The following is a 27,097-nucleotide window of genomic DNA, read 5'->3' as shown; positions in this document are numbered from 1 at the left end:
GAGAAGCCCAGCCTAAAAAGCTCAGGCTGGACTCCTCCTTTAAAGGCCTGGGCTTATATCCAGCCATGAATACATTGTAATTTTCTATATTATTATCAATGTATTTTAATGCTTTTGGAGGATTCTACACTTTCAATGTTTATTATTTATTTTTTTGTTTACTGTGTGAACTGATGAATAAAAGGTTAAATTTTTATATGGGCAAATAGTTTTAAGAGATTGCTTTTGTATGATTCCTGTACTAATTTTAGAGCAGGTTACAAACTAAAGGCCAATGCTCAACCATTGTTGTGGACAACAACCCCATTTTTATATTTTTGTCATGGATCATAACCATAAGCGACATTAAAGTGGATGGAAACCTGATTTATGAAATTTGACCCAAGTACACATATTTGTAGTATTTTCTTATCTCTCTCCAAAGCCCTTAGTCATGCGTGTTTCTGCTATTTCGTTGCTCTGTTATTAGCATGATAACTTCTGACAAGTTCTTCATCAACCAAGATAAAACCAGGCTGAATTTTGTGTGAAGGGAGGTTGCTATAAATAGATTAGCAGAGAGCTTACCTTGCACAGCAAGTCTCTGCCTATGTGGAGTGGGGATGTGTGCCTTTCCTCCAATCAACTGTCTTGGCTGTATGCCAAGAATCCACTCCCACTCACAATGTGCACTTTCTAAAGAATATATAAAGCTGAAGACAGCAGATATACATGTAAAACTTATGTAGGAGGATTTGTTTCATCTCTGTGTATCATCAGGCAGTTCACTTCACTGGGTATATGTGAGGGTTTACATCCACTTTAAAACAGAATGGCTGCACTTAGCCCAAGGCGTGTGCACACCACACAGGATATATTGTAATTATCAGTTGAGGATAGAAATGAATTAATGTGAGACTCAATAGGCCCTTGAGAAGCAAGGACTTGGCCCTGGCAACCTAGGGACATATTTGGGAAAGGCAGATAGTATTTATTCCTATATGTTCTACAGAGAATGTCAGCATGTCTATGAACAACTTAAATTCCCTCTGCATCTTTAGCTCATTGCTGTTGCTACCTTTGTTTATTTCATACTTACAGCAGATTTCATGTGTCCTTACAAGTGTTAGGGGGAATTTCACAATGGTCTGTCCTGGGTAATGACATCAGTAAAAAGTATTACAATTTCTGCACATAAATGTATAATCTTCTCACCTTTTTCAAACAAAGGACCAATGTTTTTGCACTCTCTATTCTGTTGATCTGTCTTGTTCGACTCAAGGTTTCCTTAATTATATCACCAAAGTCATTGTAGGTCTACAGTAGTTAATAAAGAAAATCCTAGATTGTAACAGTTACACAGCTCCAGACGCATAAGTTATATACTTCTTAAAATGGTTTTATAATTTAATAGGTTGAAAATCATAATACTAATAATAATAAACCAATAATATAATAATAGTAATGCAATTCAAAAATGGAAATAATTTCATGAAATATTAAAGATATCTGCAATAAAACTGTTTGTGTTTGGTCTGCAGAAAAATATATGCATTCTAGTAAATGTTCATCCATATGCCCAAGAAAGAAAACCCCGAAGTGCAAGACTGCATACTAAGAGTGTAATTTACCTTCATATAATGCTTGTAAATCTCTGCTACAGCTGACATCTCTACTACACTGGAGGTTATCATTTTGCAATAAACAGCCAGCAGCATCCTCCTCCTATGTAGAATGACCAGGGTTGAGTCCTCATCTTTATCTGCAGACATTGCTGCATAATAAAATAATATATGATAATTACCTCTTACACAGTATCTATTCATCATTTAAAAAGAAATCACACACAAGCACTCTAGTATACAGTACACTTAAACATTCTGTATTTTTAATTAATCCTGGGCCCCTGGTAAGTACTGCTGCTGGAACATGATTCAGTAATGACCTTTTTATCTCCAGTGATATTCTTAAAAAACTAAACATACAGGAGACTGGTTAGTGAGGCTTCAAAGCTTCAGTTACCAGTCTATGTATACATTTGGTCCTGCCTACTAGATTCTGTGGTTCGAAGAATGAGAAAAACAGCATAAAAAGTAGAAGGAGACAACCGGGACAGTTAATAAACATGTACGGTCTGGACTAGATCCCAGCTATAGTATGTTTTAGTTTTTAATCTAAATCCAAAATAAAAGTAAATCCAAAGTAAAAGTGTGTTCAAACTCGAATGATTCCTAAAAATGCTCCTTTCCCCCTCTTCTAACACCTATTTTGACTAACCTGTATAAGAAAAGTTATGTATACTTACCTATTTTCACCAATAGGCTTACTAGGCCCATCTGTTGCAGCCGCTCTCTCCTCTGCAGCCAGCTGACAGAGGGGAGCCGGTCATGTGACCAGACCGGAGTGGCCTGAAAATAGTAATTATACAGATCTTTAATTACACAGCTTGGTCATAATAATTTTTAGGAAGGGGGAAGGAGTGTTTTTAAGAGTAGATTGTGTTTTTTTTAAAGTAGAATTCTAGTCAAACCCTGTCACTTCCAGGGTAAATAGGTCTTCCAGGGTGTGGACTGTGGAGTAACCAATGTCAGATAAAACAGTGGTGTGAAAGGTATATAATGGTATCCCAAAACTAGGTGGATGCTGCCTTCCTCAGATGGGGTAAGCCGAAAGGAACTACAAGAAAAACAGAAATGGAAGGCGTGCACACCCAGTGCATTACCAGAGATAATAAGAAGAAATTTTTGTATAAAAGTGAGTACTCACAAAATGCAACTGACAAAAGGCCATGAAGAGGCTAGCTCTGAGGAAAGGGGTGCACCCCCGAAACACGTTAGCTGTTCCCCGTGTTCTGTGCATGTCCATACACTGTGTTTATGGCCTTTTGTCAGTTGCATTTTGTGAGTACCCACTTTTATAAAAAAAATTCTTATTATTAAATTATCTCTTGTAATGCACTAGGTGTGCACGCCTTTCATTTCTGTTTTTCTTGGAATTCTACTTTAACTAGATAGGGAATTGAGAAGTTCAAAAATAGTCAATCTTTGACAAGGAAATATATAAAAGGGTAATTCTATTCAAATACAGCAGAAAATGAACCAATAAGAGTTCACAGATAATCCACAGTAATTAAGAACCTCCCTAACCAAAGGAGCATATGTGCCATTTCAGAATTAGCCCATAATAACCTATCTTTGTACTCTAAGGTTACTTCATTAAAGACAGATTAAAAACACTCAAATCTATATGCAGAAGATCACAATTTTAATATTTACATACATTTCATAGTGATTGGCAGCAGGGTTGCTTTTAGAAATCACGGGGCCTCATACAGTCTACCTGACAGAGACCCCCCCCCCCCCCCACCCCACCTTGGAAAGAATGAAATGATATTTTTGCTAAAAATAAACTAAAGTCATTATTAGTGGACATAAAGACAACAAAATTCCTGCTAAATCTAAAAGATAAAATGTGAATGACGTCTGGAGGTTTATTCACATGGGTGCTGTGGACTACAGTGTGAATCAGCAGTTTGTTTTTGTGACTCACGCCACCTGCAGCTGTGTGCAGGCAGCCTATTATGCTATGGGGAATCAGCAGCTATACAAACAGGTCCTAATTTGACAGGTGTGTGAGTGCAGGTGTACGGCCCAAAAAAACTGTGTGCATTCAGGGCCACTCACCCACACTTACCCATTTGTCAGATTAGGACCTGTGGCTGTGTTCATACAGCTGCTGCATCTCTTTACAGCATCGATAAGAAATTAGCATACCCCCAGCTGTTGCAAAACTACAAGTCCCATCATGCCTCTGCCTCTGGGTGTCATGCTCCCGGCTGTCAGAGTCTTGCTATGCCTCATGGGACTTGTAGTTCTGCAACCGCTGGAGGTCTGCTAATTGCATATCCCTGCTTTACAGTAACAGGTGATTCCAGAAGCATGTACAATTCAATCATTCGCACAGCCAGAGTACCTGTGAATGAGTCCTTAGGGTTCATTAAAAACATGAGTTTGGGGGATGGTAAAACCCCATGATTCAGCTGTGCTTTTACCATCTACCAAATGCTACCTCCTTTAGCAACATAGGCAGTGGACAGAGGAGTGCACATGCTATGGCCGCGATGCTATTGCTATGCTTCTCAGCCATGGCAGAAATGATCCCTCCATTCAAGACTAATTCAAGTGAAGAGTGCTGCCCTGCAAGTGTCCCACAACCGCAAGCACAGCACTAGTGTGGGATTAACATAGGCAGTAAGGAGGCAATATACCTCAATCCAAATGCAAATGCTGACCGCTCTTCAGGGAGCAAAGCACATGTGAATGAGCCCTTCTTTTTTTATAATTCTTTTAGTTTATTTTTTTTTTTTACATATTTTGAACTGGTCTGCTGGGGGCTTTGATGAAATATCAGGGGTCTAAACAGATCCCTGATGTCTCATGTTTGAGGCAGAGAAAGGAAATAAGGACATTGATTCTTCCATCCCTTTCTTCACAGCCTCAGCTGCACAGATGAATGAACAGGAAGGGCTCAGAGGCTTCCTGCTCATTCACAAGAGTAAACACAGTTTACTATGCATCTGCGATGAATGAACACAGGAGCAATCGATAACGATCACTCACTGTGTTCTTTCAGGAAAAAAGGGCTGGCAAATATTATATATTTACTGCCCCCCTTCTCCATTTCGAAATTACCCCCCACCTCTTCGTGCCCTCAGTAGCCAACAGGAGGGAGAGGAGAGGATGGAGGCAGCACAAGGAAAAGGATACACGGGGCAGCCTGGATAGGATGGGGGTGATCAGAAAGGTGGAACGGGGGTGGGGGTGCAGATACTAGAACCAATCCCACTGCAGCACAGCCGTAAGGAGGGAGAGGATGAGACCTGGCTGTACTTCCTTATCAGCAGCCCTGATTGGCAGTATTCTTTTAAGGTATAATCTGCTGGGTACTAGAAGATACTGCAACAAATATTTGCAAACTTAAATATTTTTAAGTTCTGACCTGATGCAAAAAACTTTGAGGCCGCGTACACACGGGCGGACTGTTCGCTCAACTTTGTCCGCTGAACAGTGTTTCAGCGGACAGTCCGCTCGTGTGTGGGGCTTCAGCGGACAGTTTCAGCGGACAGTTTGACGAACAAAGTTTTTCGGAAATTCCGAAAAACTGTCCGCTGAAACTTGGTTTGAGCGGACAGTCCGCCCGTGTGTAGGCCACTTTCGAAATGAGCAAACTGTTCCCGCTCGGAGGAAAGTCTGCTCATTTCGAGCGCGTCTCCAGGTAGGCGGGGCCCGCGAAGGAGACGTCGCGGGCCCCGCCGCCTGGTATGGACTTGAAGGGGAACCCCAACGCCGAAAAAAATCGGCGTGGGGGTCCCCCCAAAGTCCACAACAGACCCTTGTCCGAGCACGCTACCCGGCCGGCCAGGAAAGGGGGGCGAGCGAGCGCGCCCCCCCTCCCGAGCCGTACCAGGCCGTGTGCCCTCAACATGGGGGGTGCCTTGGGGAAGGGGGGGCCGCGCGGCCCCCCCACCCCAAAGCACCTTGTCCCCATGTTGATGAGGACAAGGGCCTCTTCCCGACAACCCTGGCCGTTGGTTGTCGGGGTCTGCGGGCGGGGGGCTTATCGGAATCCGAGAGCCCCCTTTAATAAGGGGGCCCCCGGATACCGGCCCCCCACCCTATGTGAATGAGTATGGGGTACAATGTACCCCTACCCATTCACCTGTAAAATAAAAGTACCCAAAAAAAAAACACAACACACGAGATAAAATATTTTATTGCACAGCTCCGGGGGTCTTCCGTCTTCGGGGGTCTTCTCGCCGGACTCCTCCGCTATCTTCTTGTAGCTCTTTTGCTAGCGGAGGAGTCCGGCTTTCTTCCTCCCCGCCGCCGGCCTCTTCTCCCGACTTCGGGGGTCTTGTCCCCCTCTTCGGTTCTTCTGCCGGGCCACCGCGCCTTCTTATAGCTCTTTTGCAGGCGGTGGCCCGGGCTTCTGTCGCCGCCGCCTTCCGTTCTTCTGCCGGGCCACCGCGCCTTCTTATAGCTCTTTTAGAGGCGGTGGCCCGGTCTTCTGACGCCTTCCGGTCGCCTTCCGTTCTTCTTCTTGTTCTTCTTCTTCTTCTCCAGGAGATGTTGACACGTCGCTCTCTCCGGCCGGAATGCCAGAGCCGCGCTGTGCGGCCACTTATATAGTGACAATGGGGCGGTGTCACATGGTATATGGCACATGGTGACCCCGCCCCCTTACGATGTCATAGTCCCCATGTGACATCAACCCATGTGACCAACCCATGTGACATATACCATGTGACACCGCCCCATTGTCACTATATAAGTGGCAGCACAGCGCAGCTCTGGCATTCCGGCCGGAGAGAGCGACGTGTCAACATCTCCTGGAGAAGAAGAAGAACAACAACAAGAAGAAGAACGGAAGGCGACCGGAAGGCTACAGAAGACCGGGCCACCGCCTCTAAAAGAGCTATAAGAAGGCGCGGTGGCCCGGCAGAAGAACGGAAGGCGGCGGCGACAGAAGCCCGGGCCACCGCCTGCAAAAGAGCTATAAGAAGGCGTGGTGGCCCGGCAGAAGAACCGAAGAGGGGGACAAGACCCCCGAAGTCGGGAGAAGAGGCCGGCGGCGGGGAGGAAGAAAGCCGGACTCCTCCGCTAGCAAAAGAGCTACAAGAAGATAGCGGAGGAGTCCGGCGAGAAGACCCCCGAAGACGGAAGACCCCCGGAGCTGTGCAATAAAATATTTTATCTCGTGTGTTGTGTTTTTTTTTTGGGTACTTTTATTTTACAGGTGAATGGGTAGGGGTACATTGTACCCCATACTCATTCACATAGGGTGGGGGGCCGGTATCCGGGGGCCCCCTTATTAAAGGGGGCTCTCGGATTCCGATAAGCCCCCCGCCCGCAGACCCCGACAACCAACGGCCAGGGTTGTCGGGAAGAGGCCCTTGTCCTCATCAACATGGGGACAAGGTGCTTTGAGGTGGGGGGGGCCGCGCGGCCCCCCCTTCCCCAAGGCACCCCCCATGTTGAGGGCACGCGGCCTGGTACGGCTCGGGAGGGGGGGCGCGCTCGCTCGCTCGCCCCCCTTTCCTGGCCGGCCGGGTAGCGTGCTCGGACAAGGGTCTGTTGTGGACTTTGGGGGGACCCCACGCCGATTTTTTTCGGCGTTGGGGTTCCCCTTTAAGTACATTCCAGGCGGCGGAGCCCGCGACGTCTCCGTCGCGGGCCCCGCCTACCTGCACACGCGCTCGAAATGAGCGGACTGTTGCCTCGTGTGTGGGCGAGTCCGTTCATTTCAAAAGTTGCGCGGACTTAGTACGACGAACAAAGTTTGCCGTATTTGTCCGCTCAAAAAGTGCCGTGTGTGGGCGTGTTCGTTCATTCAAAAGTTTGAGCGGACTGTTTGACGAACTTAGTTTCGGCAGACAGTCCCCGCGTGTGTACGCGGCCTTATATGTTTAGGTATGAATTTTAATACAAACTTTTTTTTTTATGTGCACCAGTTAGTCTGTAATGCATACTTATGTATAATTCCCTTAACACAGCATTAGTGAAATGCAGATGGACTATATTACTAGATGTTATGACATCTTCTTGCAATAGAATACTAGACTCACTGAAATCACCTTTGTCTTTTTCTGCTTGGGGAGTTTGAAAGACATGTTGAAGGATAAATGAGAGAAGCTCTGACTCCAGTGCTGAATCCACATGGTAAAATATCCCTCCTCTTCTGTTACTTAGCAACAAAAGTAGGTCACACAAGGAAAGGAAAGACTGAAAGAAGGTATTCATAGTTATGCACACATATTGTAAATGACATCGTTCAAAAAATTACATTAGCTCATTATTCCAATACAAAATGAATTTTACCCTATTTTACCACATGTAACACTCACCTGCTCCCTCGCCATCTGATCTCTATGATTCAAGTATTTCCTGCAAATCTGACAAAAGTCATTTACCTTTGTCCTAAGTATGTTAGCTTCATCCTAGAAAAGCAGAACACATAGCTGTATATAAAGGTGTATCAATGTCTGCAAGGCTTAAAGGGTCTCCAGTGAACTTTCATTATAAAATGTCCAAAATCACCCCTACCCATCATCATTCACCCATCAAATGAGTGAATATAAACACAGATCTCAGGTGTGAACTTCTCTCTATTGGCCAAAGTTTACTTTCTGCAGGTTATTGGTGACCTCATGTTAGCCAAGGGGAACACCCAGCAAACAGTCACATGGCATGACCTATTAATCACCCGCTGTTACATTTCTACTCAAGCAACCTTTGTGTAGATTTTGGCAGGCATTTAAAAAAAATGAAAAATTACTGCAAACTATGAACCAATATAACATTAAGACAGCGTGATATCAGTGCTCCAAGAAATAAAATGCTTTAATTGAAATGTATATCACGCAGGGTCAGGCAGAGGCAGAAGAAGCATGGCTGCCTTTTCCCTACGTAATTTTCTGACGTTTGACAGTTTGGGTCCTGTTCTGCATTCATTTATAATATAAAGCTACTACTGTAGCTTTTACTCATAAATTATTGCTAGGTTTTGCTCATGTGAGTCAAATCCTGGCATTTTTGGGTGCACATGGTACAGCAACCAGCCCACTGCCAGCAACCTCTAAAAATCTATGACAGGTTGAAACACATGGCAGTTGGGTGTGGCTGGATGCTGTACCAAGCAATAGGTGCATTTAGGGCTGTATGCATTTGGAGATGTATGCCCAGAAGGCAAGAATTCCTGTGTCCTGGGCATATATCCTTGAACACAGATGGTCCTAAATGAGAGTGGCACTTAGTACAGCATTCAACTACTGCATAGTTCAGTCTGTCATAGATTTTTTCAGGATGATGTACCTCTGCCTCCCATGCACCCGAAAATACTAGGCTTTTACTCCTTTATTAACCCTATTTCATTTTTATTATATATCTTTCTTTTCCTTCTCTCATTAGATTTTTTTTTACTTTTTTTTTTAATGGAAACAAATGCTTTAAACCAGAATCATGAGTTAAGTGAAATGGAAAAACCAAGTGTAGTTAAACCTACTTTTTTCCCCTAAAATGTGTAGGTTGTAATTATTATTTAATAACTCATAACAATATCATTCCCTTTTTGGTTTAAATGTGTTTGTTTTTGTAGCACTGAGTTAAAGGACTCTGGGATGCCTTCGGCATCCTCGTCTTGGGTGCCAGAGGACTTTATCCTGCCATAAATACACCCAAGCAACCCATAATGATTAGTACAGATTCAAAATAATAGTACCTTTTGGTTTGGCTCTTCTATGACAGATATTAGCTGCCAAAGGAGGGCATAGTACATACACTGGAAAGCAGGCAGCAAAAGCTACACAAAAAACAGAGAATGGAGAAAGGCGGTTATACAAATGCAACATATTTCTATGGTTGGTAGATGTTTTATTTTTTGTACTGTGTGTTTTATCTACTCCAGTATAACTGATGCATGATATTAGCTTAGTATTTTGTTAATATCCACAATTATTTGGCCATTGTAATCATGAAGTGACCCTTCTGCCAAATACTCATTTTAAAATTTCTCAAAATGTATCTCAAATAAATATCTAAGCATTTTACCTGTACTGGTAATCTTTGTTGCTCCATATCAAACTCGAATAACTTAAATGTCTTTTGAAACAGATCCCACTGACTAAGGTTATGAGCACTGCAGGTAAAAGGCAAAACATTATTTTCATCCAAAAAACTATTTAAGAGTGTGTGTTCAAAGACTCTTATCACTGTGTAATCTTTCAAAAATACTGCAAATGAAAATAATACAAGTGTTTTCCAGTACAGCTGTCTTAACAATGAATGGTGTTAAGTAGGAAGGGATTTTCCTGCGTTCCCCCTTTTACGGTGCACATACTACACTGACATTGCTTATGGGATAAAAGTAATAAAGTATCTCCTTTCCACTACATCCCCCTTTATGAAACTCTAAACAACTGACATTATTACTTTATTGTTAAATATTATGGTTGATTTTACAAAGAGTTTATGTCCATTGTCAAATAAGGTCTGTGTATCACATTATAATGGCGGTATGACTCACTTGTGAAATGCTGCAAGCCTTTTCAGTGTGTCGGACATGGGGTGCACATCTTCTGTAGTCAGAGGCCCTTCTCCCTGAAATAATAGATACATACCACTACTACAATACTAAACAAAAAAACATACATCATGAGTTAGTTCATTTTAAGGAGCCTTTAGTGAAACTGATAGATTAAAGATTTAGAACTTTTAGAAAATATCCAAAGTACAGTATCAATTAATTGATTTAAAAGTTACAGAAGTATAAAACCATTTCAGCACATCTGACCTTGTGTCCAGTGTGCACACAGAATGCCAAAAAAAAAAAAAAAAAAAGATACCTTAAGGTCTCCTCAAAGCTGAACTCATTTAATTATATTTCTCAACAGCCAAAAAGGTTATAAATCAATGTTCTGTGCACCAAATGCCTTTGTAAGCCCATATATTACCTTGTTGTAGTGACATCATCACTAGTTGCACATAAGTTGTGCAGACAGCAGAGATTTCCTCTCACTTCTTGTTATGTCCCCAGAACAGGAAGTGAATGGATACGTCTCCAATGTAACACATACATCAAAAAATTAATTTGCAGGGTCTTAATTGTTGCCTACTCTAGCTATACACTTTAACTCAGAAAGTCACATTTACTTGTATCCATTCAATCTAAGTATTATTTAATCCACTGCAACTATATTTCATAGAGCTCCTCACGTGTATAGTGTGTGTGCCTGCTTCCAGTCTCTCTCTCTCTCTCCCTGCTGTACAGTAATACCTTGGCTTACGAGCATACTTCGTTCCAGAAGCATGCTTTTAATCCAAAGCTCTCTTATATCAAAGCATATTTTACCAAAAGAAGTAATGGAAAGTCAGAGAATTCGTTCCACAACCATTTATTCATATAAAAATGATGAAAATACGAGCAAAAACTCATATTAATATTGCACAGTACTGTAGTAGGAATACTGTACTGCACCTCTGTGTTGAAAAAAAAAAAAAAGAAGAATCACAGTTTTAATGTAAAAAAAAACACAAAAAAAACCAATTACAATCACAATGTTAAGGAGTCTGGAGCTTATCCATGTAAAGCCACTGTGTATATTACAGTAAAGTCGCTGGTGTACAGTATGCAGCGCTATATGTTGCCAGCAGTTCCTGGAGAACTCAGACTTGATGTGATTGTAGCCGTAGAACAAGGGGACATACCCCGAAAGCTTGTCCTGAAAAATTGTATGTTAGTGCAAATAAAAAAAGTATCACGGACAGTACTCAATTTTCTCTGGAGAACTCAGAGACAGTCAGGAACTGTTGACATCACTTCCGGACGCTCTGAACGCACATTACACCCGCCCCACCCAGCTTGGGAGTGTCTCTGGGTGTCTCCAACAGCTTTACTGTACATATACACAGTGGCTTTACATGGATGAACACCAGACTCCTTAACATTGTGAGTGTGATTTGTTTTTACAGTAAAACTGCTGCTCGTATATAAAGACAGCGCTCGTATATCAAGACTGTTATATCCTCTGTGTTGTGAGAGACACAAGACTCTGGTCTGGAACAATGGAAGTTTATTTCCAGTACTCACTGTACACTGCAACATGCATCTCAGGACAGTACATCTTATTAGGCTGCTTACATGTGTCCAAGATGGCTACTATACCCCTTGACCCTTGGCATCACTCCTGGGTGGAGCCAGCCTTAAAGTGGCAGTACATGTGGAACCCTTCAGGTATAACACCTTCCATCCATCCCTAAAAAACAAAACAAAAAAAACAAAAAAACAAAACAAAAACAAAACGAGAAAAGGCACAAAACATTAACTAATAACTGTCCAATAACAGTCCTCCAAACACAGGAGATGCACAGGACTTTTCCTGCATCCAAATGTGAGAGCAAGATTCCAGGGACAGTTGCGGGGATACAATGTCATTGGATCACTTTCGGCGGCCCCGTCGAAAGTCTCGTAACCGGTCTTGAAGCTGAAACCGGTCAGGAGGGTGACAGTGTCGTTGAGGGCGGGCACCCATCGAATGGGCACTGGCGGTGCCAAGAAGGGATCCCCCAGCTCAGTGGGTGAACCAACCTCCGGACCAGGGCTGGAGGGCTCTGTTGGAGCTGAGTTCAAAAGATCAGAGTCCCCCCAATCATCAGTTCCCATGCATCCTGATCCGCTGGGAGCAGTTCCTTGCAACACTGGTGGTTCAGCCGGCGTCAGGGATTCATGCAGTTGAAAACGAGGGCGCAGTTGGTCCGCATGCCTTCTGCAAATGGAACCATCTTCCAGGCAGACCCTATACATCTTGGGTCCCAAAGTCTCTGCAATGACAGCAGGAAGCCAACGGGTGTTGGAAGCCCCATAAGATCGGGCCCATACCTTTTGTTGGGCTGTGAATCGGGGGATCTCATGGTGTTTGACCATCTTGTCTTGGGACTGCAGTACATGTTCCTGGACTGTTTGTGGGCGGAGCATGTCCAAAACAGTCCATGGCTGCCGACCCAGAAGGAGTTCTGCTGGAGTTTTCCCGGTGGTTGCATGTGGTGTGTTTCTGTAAGCAGAAAGGAAGGAGTCCAGCTGCTGGGGTGACAGGGACTGCTGTTTACTTGTAGCCACTGTAGCTTTGAAATAGCGTTTAAAAGTCTGCACAAACCGCTCTGCTTGACCATTTGTAGCTGGGTGGTAAGGTGCGGTCAACTTGTGCTTGATGTTGTGGGCAGTCAAGAAACGCTGAAACTCCTGACTGGTGAATTGTGCACCGTTGTCTGTGAGGATTTCTCTGGGGTATCCAAATGTAGCAGCGAGATGTAACAGTATGGAAACTGTTGCCTTAGTTGTTGGCTGAGTAACAGGAATGACCTCAGGCCACTTTGAATGGGCGTCCACTATGATCAAGAAGGTGTGTCCTCTGATCGGACCTGCAAAGTCCAAGTGTAGTCGAAACCAAGGAACCGTGGGCCAAGTCCAGGGCTGGACGCACCCTCGAGGAGGGTCTCTTGCAGTTTGTGCACATCCAGCACAAGCATTCACATATGTTGTGATATCCGAGTCTAAGTTTGGCCACCACACATAACCTCGGGCCTTTTGTTTCATACGTGTGCCCCCGGGATGACCAGTATGTAGCAAGTCCAGAATGTGTCTCCGGAGGGTCTGTGGAATGATCACTCGGTCTCCCCATAAAACACAGTTACCAGCCACAGTTAATTCCATACGCCTACGGAAATAAGGTTCATAATCCTGTGTGACGGTTGCAGGCCAACCGGACCGTACCCAGGAGAGTATTGTTTTCAGAAAGGTATCCTTGGCTGTATGGGCTGCTATCTCCCCAGAAGACAAGAAGGACAGGCTGGTGTAACGACAACTCTTGACCGGTGGAGAGGAGTCCATTGACCTCCCTGTCAGTCGGGACATTGCGTCCGCATTAGCATTGGCATCATGACCGCGATACTGGATTTTATAACTGTACGCTCCCAAGAACAGGGCATAGCGTTGGAGGAGGGCCGCAGTAGTCTGAGAGATGCCTTTGTCAGGGCTAAAGATCTGAAGGAGTGGTTTATGGTCTGTCAGTATGGTGAATTCCCTACCATACAGGTAAAGATGAAACTTCTTAATTGCCCATATCAGCGCAAGAGCCTCTTTGTCAATGTGAGAGTAATTGCTTTCTGCTTTTGTCAAAGACCTGGAGGCAAATGCCACTGGTTTTTCTGACCCATCAGGTAAGATGTGAGACAGTACAGCCCCCAGACCATAGGGTGAGGCATCACAAGCCAAGGTCAGAGGCTTCTGGAGGTCATAGTGAACAAGCATGCGTGACGCCAACAGCTTCCGCTTAGAGACTTCAAAAGCGCGTTGGCATGCAGCCGACCAGTCCCATCTGGAGTGTTTCTCCAAAAGCTTGTTCAACGGAAACAAGGTGTGTGCCAGATCTGGCAGAAATTTGTGGTAATAGTTCAGCAAGCCAAGGTATGATCGCAGCTGCTGGACATTGGTTGGGGCAGGAGCTTTGACTAAGGCATCAACCTTGGCTTCTGTGGTGTGTATACCGTCTGCATCCACAAGGTGGCCACAAAACTCCAATTTCGGCACCATGAATTGGCATTTTGCTAAGTTCACTTTCAGACCCTGCTCTTGGAGTCTTTCCAACACAAGCTCTACGTTTCGCTTGTGTTCCTGGTCTGTCCGTCCCGTGATGAGCATGTCATCTAACAGGCACTGAGTGAAAGGAATGTCCGCCAAAATCTCATCCATCTTCCGTTGCCAAATGGCTGGGGCAGAGGCTACACCAAACACCATCCGATTTTACTCATACAGTCCCTTGTGAGTGTTGATGGTCAGAAACTTGCGGGAAGAAGGATGGACCTCAAACTGTAAATATGCTTGTTTGAGATCAAGCTTGGTGAACTTTTGACCCCCTGCAAGAGAGGCAAAAATGTCATCTAATCTGGGTAGAGGGTACTGGTCTATTTCCAGTTGGGAGTTCAGTGCCATGCGGAAATCGCCACAAATGCGCAAGTCCCCATTCGCTTTCTTCACTGGTACAACAGGTGATGCCCACTCGCTGTGCTCTACCTTTGAGATGACACCTTGTTCCTCCAGCCGACTCAGTTCTGCTTCCACTCCTGCTCGGAGTGCGAAAGGGACTGTGCGAGCTTTGAAGAACTTAGGCTGGGCGTTGGGTTTCAGCTTAAGTCACACACAGTCATGCTTTATTTTTCCCAACTGGTCATCAAAGATCTTTGGGAACCGCTGCTTCAGGGACACCACCCATCCCTCATTATCTCCTAATGGAATTGTCACAGTGTTACAGGGATTTATGGCGATGTCTGGCATACCAAAGTGAGCAATCCAGTCTCTCCCAAAGAGAGGGGGTCCCCCATTCTCTAGTATATATAATGGCAGTCTCTTTGTCTGACCCTTGTACAATACCTGCACTTTTGCATAACCCAGTGGGTGGAGTATCTGCTTTGAGTATGTCTGCAGTTTGATTGGCGTTGGGCAGACAGTTGTTCGGGTCTGAAGTTGTCTCCATTGTTTCTGAGTGATAACTGAAACTGCTGCTCCTGTGTCTACATCCATCTTTAGTTTCTTTCCCTCAATGGTTACCTCTACAGTCATTGCAGAGGGTGCTGAATGCATATGATGTATGTCTAAACTGTGGAGCACTTCCTCATCCTCTGACTCAGATGATGATGTATATCTTCCCACCATATAGGTCTTTGTCTTGGGGTTCAGAGGTTGTTTATCTCGCACCTTCTTGCTCCGGCAAACTCGTTTCAGATGTCCTGTTTTACCACAGTTATGACAGGTCTGAGCCTTAAACCTGCAGACTTTGTGATCATGGTCTGTATTCCCACAACGGTAGCAAGCTGACCCCCGGCTTGGTGGAGGTCTGTATTTCCAGTTTGCAACTGTGAGCTTGACTGCTGTTCTGAAAACTTCTTGTTTCACCTCTTCTCTTCTGCCCTGAGAGTTCAATTCCTCTGTATCTTTCACAGCCATTTCCATCATTGAAGCTATATCAATTGCCTTTGCAAGGGTAAGGTCTTTCTCTGTTAAACAGTCTCTTTTGGCTAGAGTCACAATTCAGTCCCATGACAAACTTATCTCTCAGTGCAGTAGGTAGGTACTCCCCAAAAGAACAGGTAGAGGCTAGTCTGCGAAGGGCGAGCACATAAGCTTTAATTTCTTCACCTGGCTGCTGCTGCCTCTGATAAAAACGAAATCTTTCTGCAATCTCTAGTGGTTTAGGCTGGAAGTGACCCTCTAACAGTGTCAGCAGCTCTGCCAATGTCTTAGTTGCTGGTTTTACAGGAAAAAGGAGATCCCTGAGAGTGTCATATGTCTGAGCACCGACCACTGTCAGAAATACTGCTACTTGCCTTTCACCTGGGATGCCATTTGCACTGAAATACTGTTCCAGTCTCTCCACCCAGGAACTCCAGGATGTCTGTTCTCCACCAAATTCACTTAATGTCCCGATCAATGACATTTTCCTGCTGGGATCTATGATTGCTTTTATCCAGGTAACAATCCACAATGTCTTTGTCTCTCTCTCAGACTGATAGACACTTTGTAAATCCCATCCTCGTCGCCACTGTTATATCCTCTGTGTTGTGAGAGACACAAGACTCTGGTCTGGAACAATGGAAGTTTATTTCCAGTACTCACTGTACACTGCAACATGCATCTCAGGACAGTACATCTTATTAGGCTGCTTACATGTGTCCAAGATGGCTACTATACCCCTTGACCCTTGGCATCACTCCTGGGTGGAGCCAGCCTTAAAGTGGCAGTACATGTGGAACCCTTCAGGTATAACAAAGACAACATTTTTTTAAAAATGTTGCTTGTCTTTCAAAGCGCTCGTATACTGTGTTACTCGTAAACCAAGGTATTACTGTACCACCAATCACATTTAAACTTTTCAATGCAGGTTTCCAACTGATTGGTAGCTCTGAATTCTTAGTACTGACTCTTATTTTATGCAAGGGACAGTGAGAAGCCTATAGTAGGTGTGATTAGAAAAAAACTGAGTACAGCCTCTCCTGCATTACCAACAAACAAATAAAAGCTGTGCTGAGATCAAAAGATCACCAACTACATACTACAGTAAAGGCCTGAAGGAAAAACTGAACCCCTGGGCAGGCAGGCTGATTTCCCTGCTTACATTTCAAGGCTAAATTTTTGATTTGACAGCTTGTACAGCTTTACATGTAAAAACACAGGGGTGATTAAATAAGCATTTCTGACACCTTTTCTGGTATTATAGCCACATTAGAAGGCCTATGCCCAATTAATGAAAGCTGTGCATCAGTTTTCTTGCTATTTCTAGAAAGTGTGACAAATTCAGGCAGCTGTTATGTATGACACTATTACATTCTGCCACTATGGCTGCTACAAATTAATTAAGAAATACTGACATATCGGTAATAAAAAAAATGTTATGGTAAATAAGAGCCTTTCCACGTTAAAGTAAATTGTGTTGTACATGTAAGTATTGCTTTGCAAACAATTTTTTTTCTGGGAAAATACTGTTGTGTGGACTGAAGGCAGATTTCTATGTGCCTACAACACTCTTTAAAGTCCAGAGGTAGCGTCATGGTGAATAACAAAACGACTGTTCTATATTTATGATACCCCTACCACTGTATATATACACAAAGATAACCAGAGTAAATACAAAATGCAGTTTTTAAATGATGGTTTCATTTATTAAGGCAAAAAAGCTGTCCAAACCTGCCTGGCTTTATGTGAAAAAAGTAATTGCCCCCTAAACCTAATAACTGGTTGTGCACCCTTGGCAGGGCAGCAACAACTGCAATCAAGCATTTGGAATAACTGCCAATGAGTTTTTAACATTGCTGTGGAGCAATTTTTTCCCACTCTTCTTTGCAGAAATGTTTTAATTCAGCCACATTGGAGGGTTTTTCAGCATTAATGGTCTGTGTAAGGTCATGATACAGCATCTCAATTGGATTTAAGTCCAGGCTTTGACTAGGCCATTCCAAAACTAAAATTTTGCTTTGTTTGAACCATTTGGAGGTGGACTTGCTGTTGTGTTTCGGATCATTGTCCTGCTGCATAACCCAAGTGCACTTGAGCTTGAGATCATGAACTGATGGCCGAACATTCTCCTTTAGGATTTTCTAGTAGAGCTCAGAATTCATGGTTCCATCAATTATGGTAAGTTGTCCAGGTCCTGAAGCTGCAAAGCAGCTCCAGACCGTCTGACTCTTGGTATGATGTTCTTGTTATGAAATGCTGTATTTGTTTTATGCCAGATGTAACAGGACGCCCAGGAAGTCTTGGGGATAATCAAGATGTTTTTTGGTAAATGTGAGATGAGCCTTTGTGTTCTTTTTAGTCAGTAGTGGCTTTGGTATTGGAACAGTTTCTTACTCTTATTGTTGAATCATGAACACTGATCTTATCAGAGGCAAGTGAGGCCTGCAGTTCTTTAGATGTTGTTCTGGGTTCTTTTATGGCCTTCTGGATGAGTCGTTGTCATGCTCTTTGTAGGCCGGACACTCCTGGGAAGTTTCACCACTGGTCCAAGTTATCTCCATTTGTGGATAGTGGCTCTCCCCGTGGTTCACTGGAGTTCCATAGCCTTAGAAATGTGCTTCCCTTTGTCAGACAGCTTCTATTTATGCGATTTCTTGATTCAACAGGTCTAGCAGTAATCAGACCTGGGTGTGGCAAGTGAAATTTGGTTAATCATAGTTCATTCATGATTTAGCATGGAAGGTGGCAAATACTTTTTTACATAGGGCCAGGCAGGTTTGAACAGCTTTTTTCCCTTAACAAATGAAATTATAATTTAAAAACTGCAACTTTTAAATTTACTCGGGTCATCTTATATTTAAAAATTTGTTTTGATGATCTGAATCATTTTAGAGTGAGAAATATGCAAAAAATAAATAAATCAGGAAGGGGGCAAATACTTTTTCACAGCACTGTGAATATACAGTTAGGTCCATATATATTTGGACACAGGCACAATTTTAGATTTTTCAGGTATTTACCAAAACATATTCAAGCTATAGTTATATCATGGATATGGATTGAAAGCGCACACTGTCAGGTTTAATTTGAGGGTATGTACATCCACATCGGAGGAAGGGTTTAGGAATTACAGCTCTCAAGAATAGCCACCCCCCCCTTTTTTTTCAAAGGGGCCAAAAGAATTGGACAACTGAATCAAAAGCTGTTTCATGGCCAGGTGTGGACTACTCCTTTGTTATTTCTTCATCAGTTATGCAGGTAAAAGGTCTGGAGTTGACTCCAAGTGTGATATTTGCATTTGGAATATTGCTGTGAACCTACATCATGCGTTCAAAGGAGCTCTCCATGCAAGTGAAACAGGCCATTGTACAGTTTCAAAAACGAAACAAATCCATCAGAAAGATGCAGCAACATTAGGAGTGGCCAAATCAACAGTTTTGTACATTCTGAGGTAAGAAAAAAGCACTAGTGAGCAACATAAAAAGGCCTGGACGTCCACAGAAGACAACAGTGGTGGATGATCACAGGATCCTCTCTATGGTAAAGAAAAACCCATTCACAACATCCAGACAAGTGAAGGACACTCTCCAGGAGGTGGGTGTATCATTGTCAAAGTTTACAATTAAGAGAACACTTCATGTGAGCAAATACAGAGGGTTCACCACAAGGTGCAAACCATTCATAAGCCTAAAGAATACAAAAGCCAGATTAGACTTTGGCAAACAACATCTAAAAAAGCCAGACCAGTTCTGGAAAAGGATGGACAATGATCCAAAACACACTTCAAAAGCAACCCAGGAGCTTTTGAAGGAAAAGAAGTGGAATATTCTGCAATGGCCGAACTAATCACCTGATCTTAATCCAATTGAGCATGCATTTCACGTGCTGAAGGCAAAACTAAAAGGCAGAAAGACCCACAAACGCATAACAACTGAAGACAGCTGAATTTAGAGCATGGCAAAGCATCAGAAAGGAAGAAACCCAATCTTTGGTAATGTCCATGGATTCTAGACTTCAGGCAGTCATTGACAGTATGGCCTGGTTCGCACCTATGCATTTATTAGTGTATTTTCAGTTTTGCAGAAACACACTACAGTCCATTAAACATGGTTTTCTATGGATGTACCGTATATACTCGAGTATAGGCCGACCCGAATATAAGCCGAGGCCCCCAATTTACCCCCAAAAAAACTGGCAAACTTATTGACTCGTGTATAAGCCGAGGGTGAGACATGCCTGTCCATCCCTGTGTGTGTGTCCGTCCATCCCTGTGTGTCCGTCCATCCCTGTGTGTCCGTCCATCCCTGTGTGTCCGTCCATCCCTGTGTGTCCGTCCATCCATCCCTGTGTGTGTGTGTGTCCATCCATCCATCCATCCCTGTGTGTGTGTGTCTCCATCCATCCATCCATCCATCCCTGTGTGTGTGTGTCTCCATCCATCCATCCATCCATCCATCCCTGTGTGTGTGTGTCTCCATCCATCCATCCATCCATCCCTGTGTGTGTCTCCATCCGTGTGTGTGTGTGTGTGTGTGTGTGTGTGTGTGTGTGTGTGTGTGTGTCCAGCCTACCTTTGTCCCGAGCCTTGCCTCCTTGCCTCCGTCCCGTGCCGTGCCTTGCCTCCTTGCATCCGTCCCGTGTCGTGCCTTGCCTTGCCCCCGTCCCGTCCCGTCCCGTGCCGTGCCGTCCCGTGCCCTCTTCGTCGGCGGCCATTGTAAAGTTCAAAAGCTGCGCCGCCGCCTTCGCCTGTGATAGGCGGAACACTGAATTTCCCAGCAGCCTGTGTTCCGCCTATCACAGACGTCGTATCATCCTCGTCCGTAGTACGAGGATGATACGACGTCCGTGATAGGCGGAACACAGGCTGCTGGGAAATTCAGTGTTCCGCCTATCACAGGCGAAGGCGGAGCCGGAGGCGCGGCTTTTGAATAGAATGGCCGCTGTCTGTCTGCTCGACGCGCTGATCGAGCGGGCAGACAGCGATGACTCGAGTATAAGCCGAGGGGGGCACTTTCAGCCTCAAAAAAGAGGCTGAAAATCTCGGCTTATACTCGAGTATATACGGTAGTTCACATCTGTGCAATTGATGGAAAGGGCCAGGGTTTTTTTTCTGGTTCCATAGGCTTCAAGGGTTTAAAGATGTGTATTGAAAAAACACAAAATGCACCTGCAATATGCAAACTGCAACCTGCACATGTCTGAATCAGGCCTAAAGGATTCTTAACAATATATTAAAAATGAACAATTGATTTATGATTATATTCATTTGTCCAATTACATTTGAGCCCCTAAAAATAGGGGGACTGTGTATAAAAATGGTTGTAGTTCCTATAATTGTACTTGATATCTATATTTAACCCCTTGAATTAAAGCTGAAAGTCTGCACCTCAAATTCATTTGGATTGTTTCATTTTATTTTTATTCTGGTGGCATACAAAGCCAAAAGTATGAAAATTGTGCCTGTGTCCAAATATATATGGACCTAACTGTATATGTATATATACAGTATCTCACAAAAGTGAGTACACCCCTCACATTTTTGAAAATATTTTATTATATCTTTTCATTTGACAACACTGAAGAAATTACACTTTGCTACGATGTAAAGTAGTGAGTGTACAGCTTGTATAACAGAGTAGATATGCTGTCCCCTCAAAATAACTCAGCACAGAGCCATTAATGTCTAAACTGCTGGCAATAAATGTGAGTACACCCCTAAGTGAAAATTTTCAAATTGGGCCCAAAGTCTCAATATTTTGTGTGGCCACCGTTATTTTCCAGAACTGCCTTAATCCTCCTAGGCATGGAGTTCACCAGAGCTTCACAGGTTACCTCTGAAGTCCTCTTCCACTCCTCCATGATATCATCATGGAGCTACATACATAGTTACATAGTAGGTGAGGTTGAAAAAAAGACACAAGTCCAAGCTGGCGGATGCTATGGTAGAGACCTTGCCCTTCTCAACCCTCCGTTTGAGGATGTCCCACAGATGCTCAATAGTGTTTAGGTCTGGAGACATGCTTGGCCAGTCCATCACCTTTATCTTTAGCTTCTTTAGCAAGTCAGTGGACCTCTTGGAGACGTGTTTGGGGTTGTTATGTTGGAATACTGCCCTATGGCCCAATCTCTGAAGGGAGGGGGGGGATCATGCTCTGCTTCAGTATGTCACAGTATATTTTGGCATTCATGGTTGCCTCAATGAACTGTAGCTCCCCAGTGCCAGCAGCACTCATGCAGCCCCAGACCATGACACTTCCACCACCATGCTTGAATGTAGGCAAGACACACTTCTTTTTGTACTCCTCACCTGGTTGCCGTCACACATGCTTGACACCATCTGAACCAAATACGTTTATCTTGGTCTCATCAGACCACAGAGCATGGTTCCAGTAATCCATGTCCCTAGTCTGCTTGTCAAACTGTTTGCGGGCTTTCTTGTGCATCATCTTTAGAAGAGGCCTCCTTCTGGAACGACAGCCATGCAGACCAATTTTATGCAGTGTGCGGCATATGGTCTGAGCACTGACAGGCTGACCCCCCACTTCTTCAACCTCTGCAGCAATGCTGGCAGCACTCATACCTCTATTTCCCAAGACATCCTCTGGATATGACACTGAGCATGTGACGTGCACTCAACTTCTTTGGTCAACCATAGCGAAGCCTGTTTTGAGTGGAACCTGTCCTGTTAAACCGCTGTATGGTCTTGACCACCATGCTGCAGCTCAGTTTCAGGGTATTGGCAATCTTCTTATAGCCTAGGCCACCTTTATGTAGAGCAACGATAATTTTTTTTTCAGATCCTCAGAGAGCTCTTTGCCATGAGGTCCCATGTTGAACTTCCAGTGATCAGTATGATAGAGTGAGAGCAACACCAAATAACACCAAATTTAACACACTGCTCCCCATTCACACCTGAGACCTTGACACGATACCGGGGAGGGAAAATGGTTAATTGGACCCAATTTGGACATTTTCACTTAGGGGTGTACTCACTTTTGTTGCCAGCGGTTTAGACATTAATGTCTGTGTCAAGCTATTTTGAGGGGACAGAAAATTTACACTGTTATACAAGCTGTACACTCGCTACGTTACATCATAGCAAAGTGTCATTTCTTCAGTGTAGTCACATGAAAAGATATACTGAAAAATTATATATACATACACACACAGTTTATATATTTATGTATCTGTTTAATAGCAGCAACAGTGTATGTAAATACATAAAACATGATTTAACCCATTCCTGCACTCCCCAGGATCCCTTTAAATAAATAATGGTCACATGATTGGAAGCCGGTCCCCCCAGCTACTGATCTCAAACTGTAACCCAGAATGAAAGCTGTCTGCGACAGCTCGGTCTTTGTGCTGAAAGCATTCAGTGAGTGCGCTCTCAGCACATAAACAATGGCTGCCCAGCGGCGTATATAGTATGTGCGGCATGTGGGCGTGAAAGCTCACCCTTTCGTTGCCATACATATGTGTCGGGCAGTCATAAAGGGGCTAAAACACAACAGTAAATAATAACAAAGATTATTTAAAAAATAAATAAAAATATGAAAAACTGAAATTGTATAAGCCATTTAACCCAAACTAACCTTGAGTTAATATAGCACTACTAAAATTAGCCCTATAACTTACCTCCTGCAGAATATCATCCAGCATTTGGTTGAAATTTTCAAAGAGATGGTCAATCAGTTGTCTTTTGGAAAGGTTGACCACACTAATGATTGCTAAGTTCTCTTTACTCAGGCTGCTGTATGTCTTAGAACAGACTTCAAGCACTCCTGCATCTGAATGATTAACAGCTATGTGTTCCATGCGCTTTAACAAAGCCTCCAAATTCTGTAAAACAATTTGCTGTTATGAGATATTCATTCATTTAGGAATTTATCTTTACACATCAGTGAACTTAAAGTAATTTGAGGCACACAAATGTGCAATACAAGTATAATGACTTTCCACACGGTTTTCCATTTCAGCAGTGTCACACCCAGCCCAGCTTCAAGGTCTACAAATTAATACAGGTTCAAAGAATCTGAATATTTAAAGTGGTTGTAAACTTCAGACATGAAATATAAACAGAGCATATCCCTCTATAGTGTATACTCAGTTAAGAGCACGAAGTGTCATTTCTGTCCGCTGCTTCGTTCCTCTGCTATCAGCATGAATCACTTCTGACAAGTTTTTCTGTCACCAAGAGAAAAATGGTGACAGGGGAGGGATCTCCACTTGCGGACCACCCTAACAATCATTTTACGTTGGCTGTTTGAAGAGGTATACCGTTGTTATGGCAGCAGATAACTGCCATAATAACCCCGATATCCTCTTCTTCAGAAGGCGGTCCGCTTTCAAATAAAAGTGGTCTCTGTGGTGGATTCACCGCAAGATCACTTTTATCTGTAGCGGGAGAGGAGGGCAACCCTTCCGCCGAGCTCCGGCGGTCTCCGCCGCTTACCTGGAGCCACCAGTAGTGGTGGAGACAATTGGGTTCTCTCTCATGTTTGTCTGGCTGCCGAGTGAGGGGAAGATGGCCCCCACTTGGCTCCATAGCATTAACTGGTGGAAGTGAGTCCAATGCTCTTAAAGGAGAATTTTTTATTTTTATTTTATTGCATTTTAGTGTAAATATGAGATCTGATGTTTTTTTGACACCAGAGCTCATATTTAAGAGGACCTGTCATGCTTTTTTCTATTACAAGGGATGTTTACATTCCTTGTAATAGGAATAAAAGTGACTAATTTTTTTTTTTTTAAAGGCAAGTGTCAAAATAAAAAAATTAAATAAATAAGAAAAAAAAATGTAAAGTGCCCCATCCTGTCGAGCTTGCGTGCAGAAGCAAACGCATACGTAAATGGTATTCAAACCACACATGTGCATTATCGCTACGATCGTTAGAGCGAGAGCAATCATTCTAGACCTAAACCTCCTTTGTAAATCAAAACTGGTAACCTGTAGAAATGTTTAAACGTCGCCTATGGAGATTTTAAGGGTAAAAGGTTGTCGCCATTCCACGAGTGGGTGTAATTTTGAACATGTTGGGTATCAATTTACTCGGCGTAACATTATCTTTCACAATATAAAAAAAACTGGGCTAACTTTACTGTTGTCTTATTTTTTAATTCAAAAAAGTATATTTTTTCCCAAAAAAGCACGCTTATAAAGACCGTTATGCAAATATGGTGTGACAGAAAGTATTGCAACAACTGCCATTTTATTCTCTAGAGTTTATGGTAACCTATTTGAGGGCTCAAAGTAAGGAAAAAAATTACAATGTATACTTACCTTTTCCATATGTGTTTCGGAATAAAGCTCCATATCAAAATATTGAGGGATTTGAAGGAGGTTTATCATTTTATCAGGATCTGATGAAAACTGTAAATAAAATCAGACGCAAGTAAAATGCATGATAAATATTATTAAATAATAGTAAATGCATGCAAGAGAAAGGGGCCCATTAACAGAGCACAATGCTTCACAGTAACTTCTATGCACCTTATGGCAAATATGGCATAACACTTAATTAGCAGGGGTAAGCCAAAGCCAAGCTCTAACTTATCTGTGCAAATATGCACAGGCAGAACATACACAAATCAAGCATCATATTTAGGTAATGGGTTGTTACTTGTATGTACATAAACACATATGGGAAAATTAACATAAACTGGATTCGATTAAATCAGGTATAGCCATCCACTGCTCTCACAAAAACATGCTTCAGCTTGCCTTGTATCCCCTATGACCGCATTAACGTATATACACCAGAAACTAACTTTCTAAGAAATATATATATATTTTTTTTATATGCACTTTTCCCAGGTTGACTCTCTAAATGCTTGAATAATCTGTTGAGAACCCCATATACCATGCAAAGGCTTCCCACGCTGCTCTGATGTAACTTGAGTGACTAATGTGTTAGTTCTCATGTGTTACCTTTGCCAGCAGCAAGGGAATGGTGGCTGCAAAATGTTCAGTAATCCTTTGTCTGTCTTCCAGTTGAGCTTTCTTTTCCTTGGCTGAGAGAACCTAACAGAAAGCAACAAATACTTACACACAATATTTCTATGCATTTCACATGTGTTCTATATATACAATGTAACATGTAAGAGGCATAAAATTTGAGTCCCCATATTGTAAAGGTAACATTATCCAAGTGATAAAAGCATAATGGTGCTCAGACCACAAGAAGGAAAGCACTATATTTAGGTTTGCAGCTGTTTGTGTCCAATGATAAGTCTGAGAAGTACACTGAATATTCAACATAAGCTAGGGCAACAGATGAATGTGGCACAGCACATGTTCCACTTCTTCCTGCTATTCAGAAAATATGCATAATGAGGTCACTCTGCTAGGGTTATACAACCAGTGCTGCTAAATGAACTTTGTATGAACAGACCTTTCTGCCCGCTCCTCTGCCTATAGGTGGATGGCCCTCCATGGCTTCTCGAACAGTTGCTAGCATTAGTTCCACCAGAAGGTTTTCTTGTGTCACATTTAAACCTGAAAAAGAAGCCATTTGAAAAGACAAATTATATCTTATTATGCTGGACAATACAAAAGGGGGACCTGTGTTTCATTCCACATAACTCAACATTCAACTCACTAACTTTTAAAGCCACTCTGTCGCCAGCTAGCAAATAAAAGTGAAGCCAATCATCACTACAGCTGACGCTGGAATCTTCAGCATTCAACGGGTCTGGGTGTGTCAGATGCACACATCTTTCTGCTGCACGCTTTGGTTCCACCTGCAGGCTACTGCTATATTACTAGTGTGTTCCTGCACCTCTAAAGGGAAACAGCAATGGAACAGCCCCCAGCAGAACTGTCGGATGCTGAAAATTTCAGAATGGAGAGTATTTGTCTAAAAGAGCAAAGACTGTATTTACGAACAGAGGGCCTGATAAGATCGCACTAAAAGCTGATGCATAGTAAACAGTGAAGATATTACACTGGGATGAGCATGCACAGTTCAGTGTACATTCTTAGCTTACAGTGGTGCCCAGATTAAAGTGATCATAAATGATCAGTTTTTTTTTTTTAAACAACAAACATGTCATACTTACCTGTTCTGTAAATTGCAGCCATGATTCTCTTCTTTTTAGGTCCCCGACCGGCGATCCAGGCTCCTCCTCCTGTCAAGTGTCCCCACAGCAAGCCACTTGCTATGGGGGCTCTTGTGCATGTTCGCTCCTGAGCCAGCTCTGTGTGTCACGGCACAGTGTTCTCTGCGTTCAGGGTACATCCAGTGTGCCCTGAATGCAGAGCTACTGAGCAAGCAGCGATGACATCATTTGCTGTAGCCAATGTGAATATATTCTAAATGAGGCATGTTTTGAAGATATTCACAGTATTAACAGATAAGCCTTATGATAAGCGTCTCTGTAGGTACAAAAAGGGTTAACTATCACTTTAAAGTTTATACCTGTGCTAAGCCTCAGGCTAGTGAACTAGCAGCATGAGTTAGCAACAGCAAGGTTCACGCAAGTGCCTTCAATTATTCTTCTCCTTTATTTGTAAGTTTTATGCAAGTACCAATTTCAGATCCTGAAATCAAGTTCAGAT

General features: G+C 43.1%; 1 protein-coding gene across 4 annotated transcripts in view; it reads right to left on the bottom strand.

Annotated features, from left to right (window-relative positions):
- LOC143983296 (cohesin subunit SA-2-like) overlaps window positions 1–27,097 on the bottom strand; it is a 155,058-nt gene that overhangs the window by 31,429 nt on the left and 96,532 nt on the right. For 2 of the 4 annotated variants that reach the window (XM_077482810.1, XM_077482813.1), the window contains 11 exons: window positions 25,932–26,035; window positions 25,469–25,561; window positions 24,821–24,910; window positions 23,176–23,379; window positions 10,060–10,133; window positions 9,585–9,672; window positions 9,256–9,336; window positions 7,883–7,975; window positions 7,604–7,760; window positions 1,611–1,753; window positions 1,195–1,296 (listed from right to left, as the gene is read on the bottom strand). In XM_077482810.1, coding sequence (XP_077338936.1) covers window positions 1,195–1,296; window positions 1,611–1,753; window positions 7,604–7,760; window positions 7,883–7,975; window positions 9,256–9,336; window positions 9,585–9,672; window positions 10,060–10,133; window positions 23,176–23,379; window positions 24,821–24,910; window positions 25,469–25,561; window positions 25,932–26,035 — 1,229 coding nt within the window. The remainder of the gene's footprint in view (window positions 1–1,194; window positions 1,297–1,610; window positions 1,754–7,603; window positions 7,761–7,882; window positions 7,976–9,255; window positions 9,337–9,584; window positions 9,673–10,059; window positions 10,134–23,175; window positions 23,380–24,820; window positions 24,911–25,468; window positions 25,562–25,931; window positions 26,036–27,097) is intronic. The other 2 variants (XM_077482811.1, XM_077482812.1) reach the window with 2 other exon arrangements.

This window comes from Lithobates pipiens, unplaced genomic scaffold (genome assembly GCF_037356315.1).
Source record: "Lithobates pipiens isolate NorthernLeopardFrog02 unplaced genomic scaffold, aLitPip1_a1.2 Scaffold_16, whole genome shotgun sequence".
NCBI lineage: Eukaryota > Metazoa > Chordata > Amphibia > Anura > Ranidae > Lithobates > Lithobates pipiens.
The sequence above is the reverse complement of the archived record's forward strand: the minus strand, read 5'-3'. Positions and strand labels throughout refer to the sequence as shown.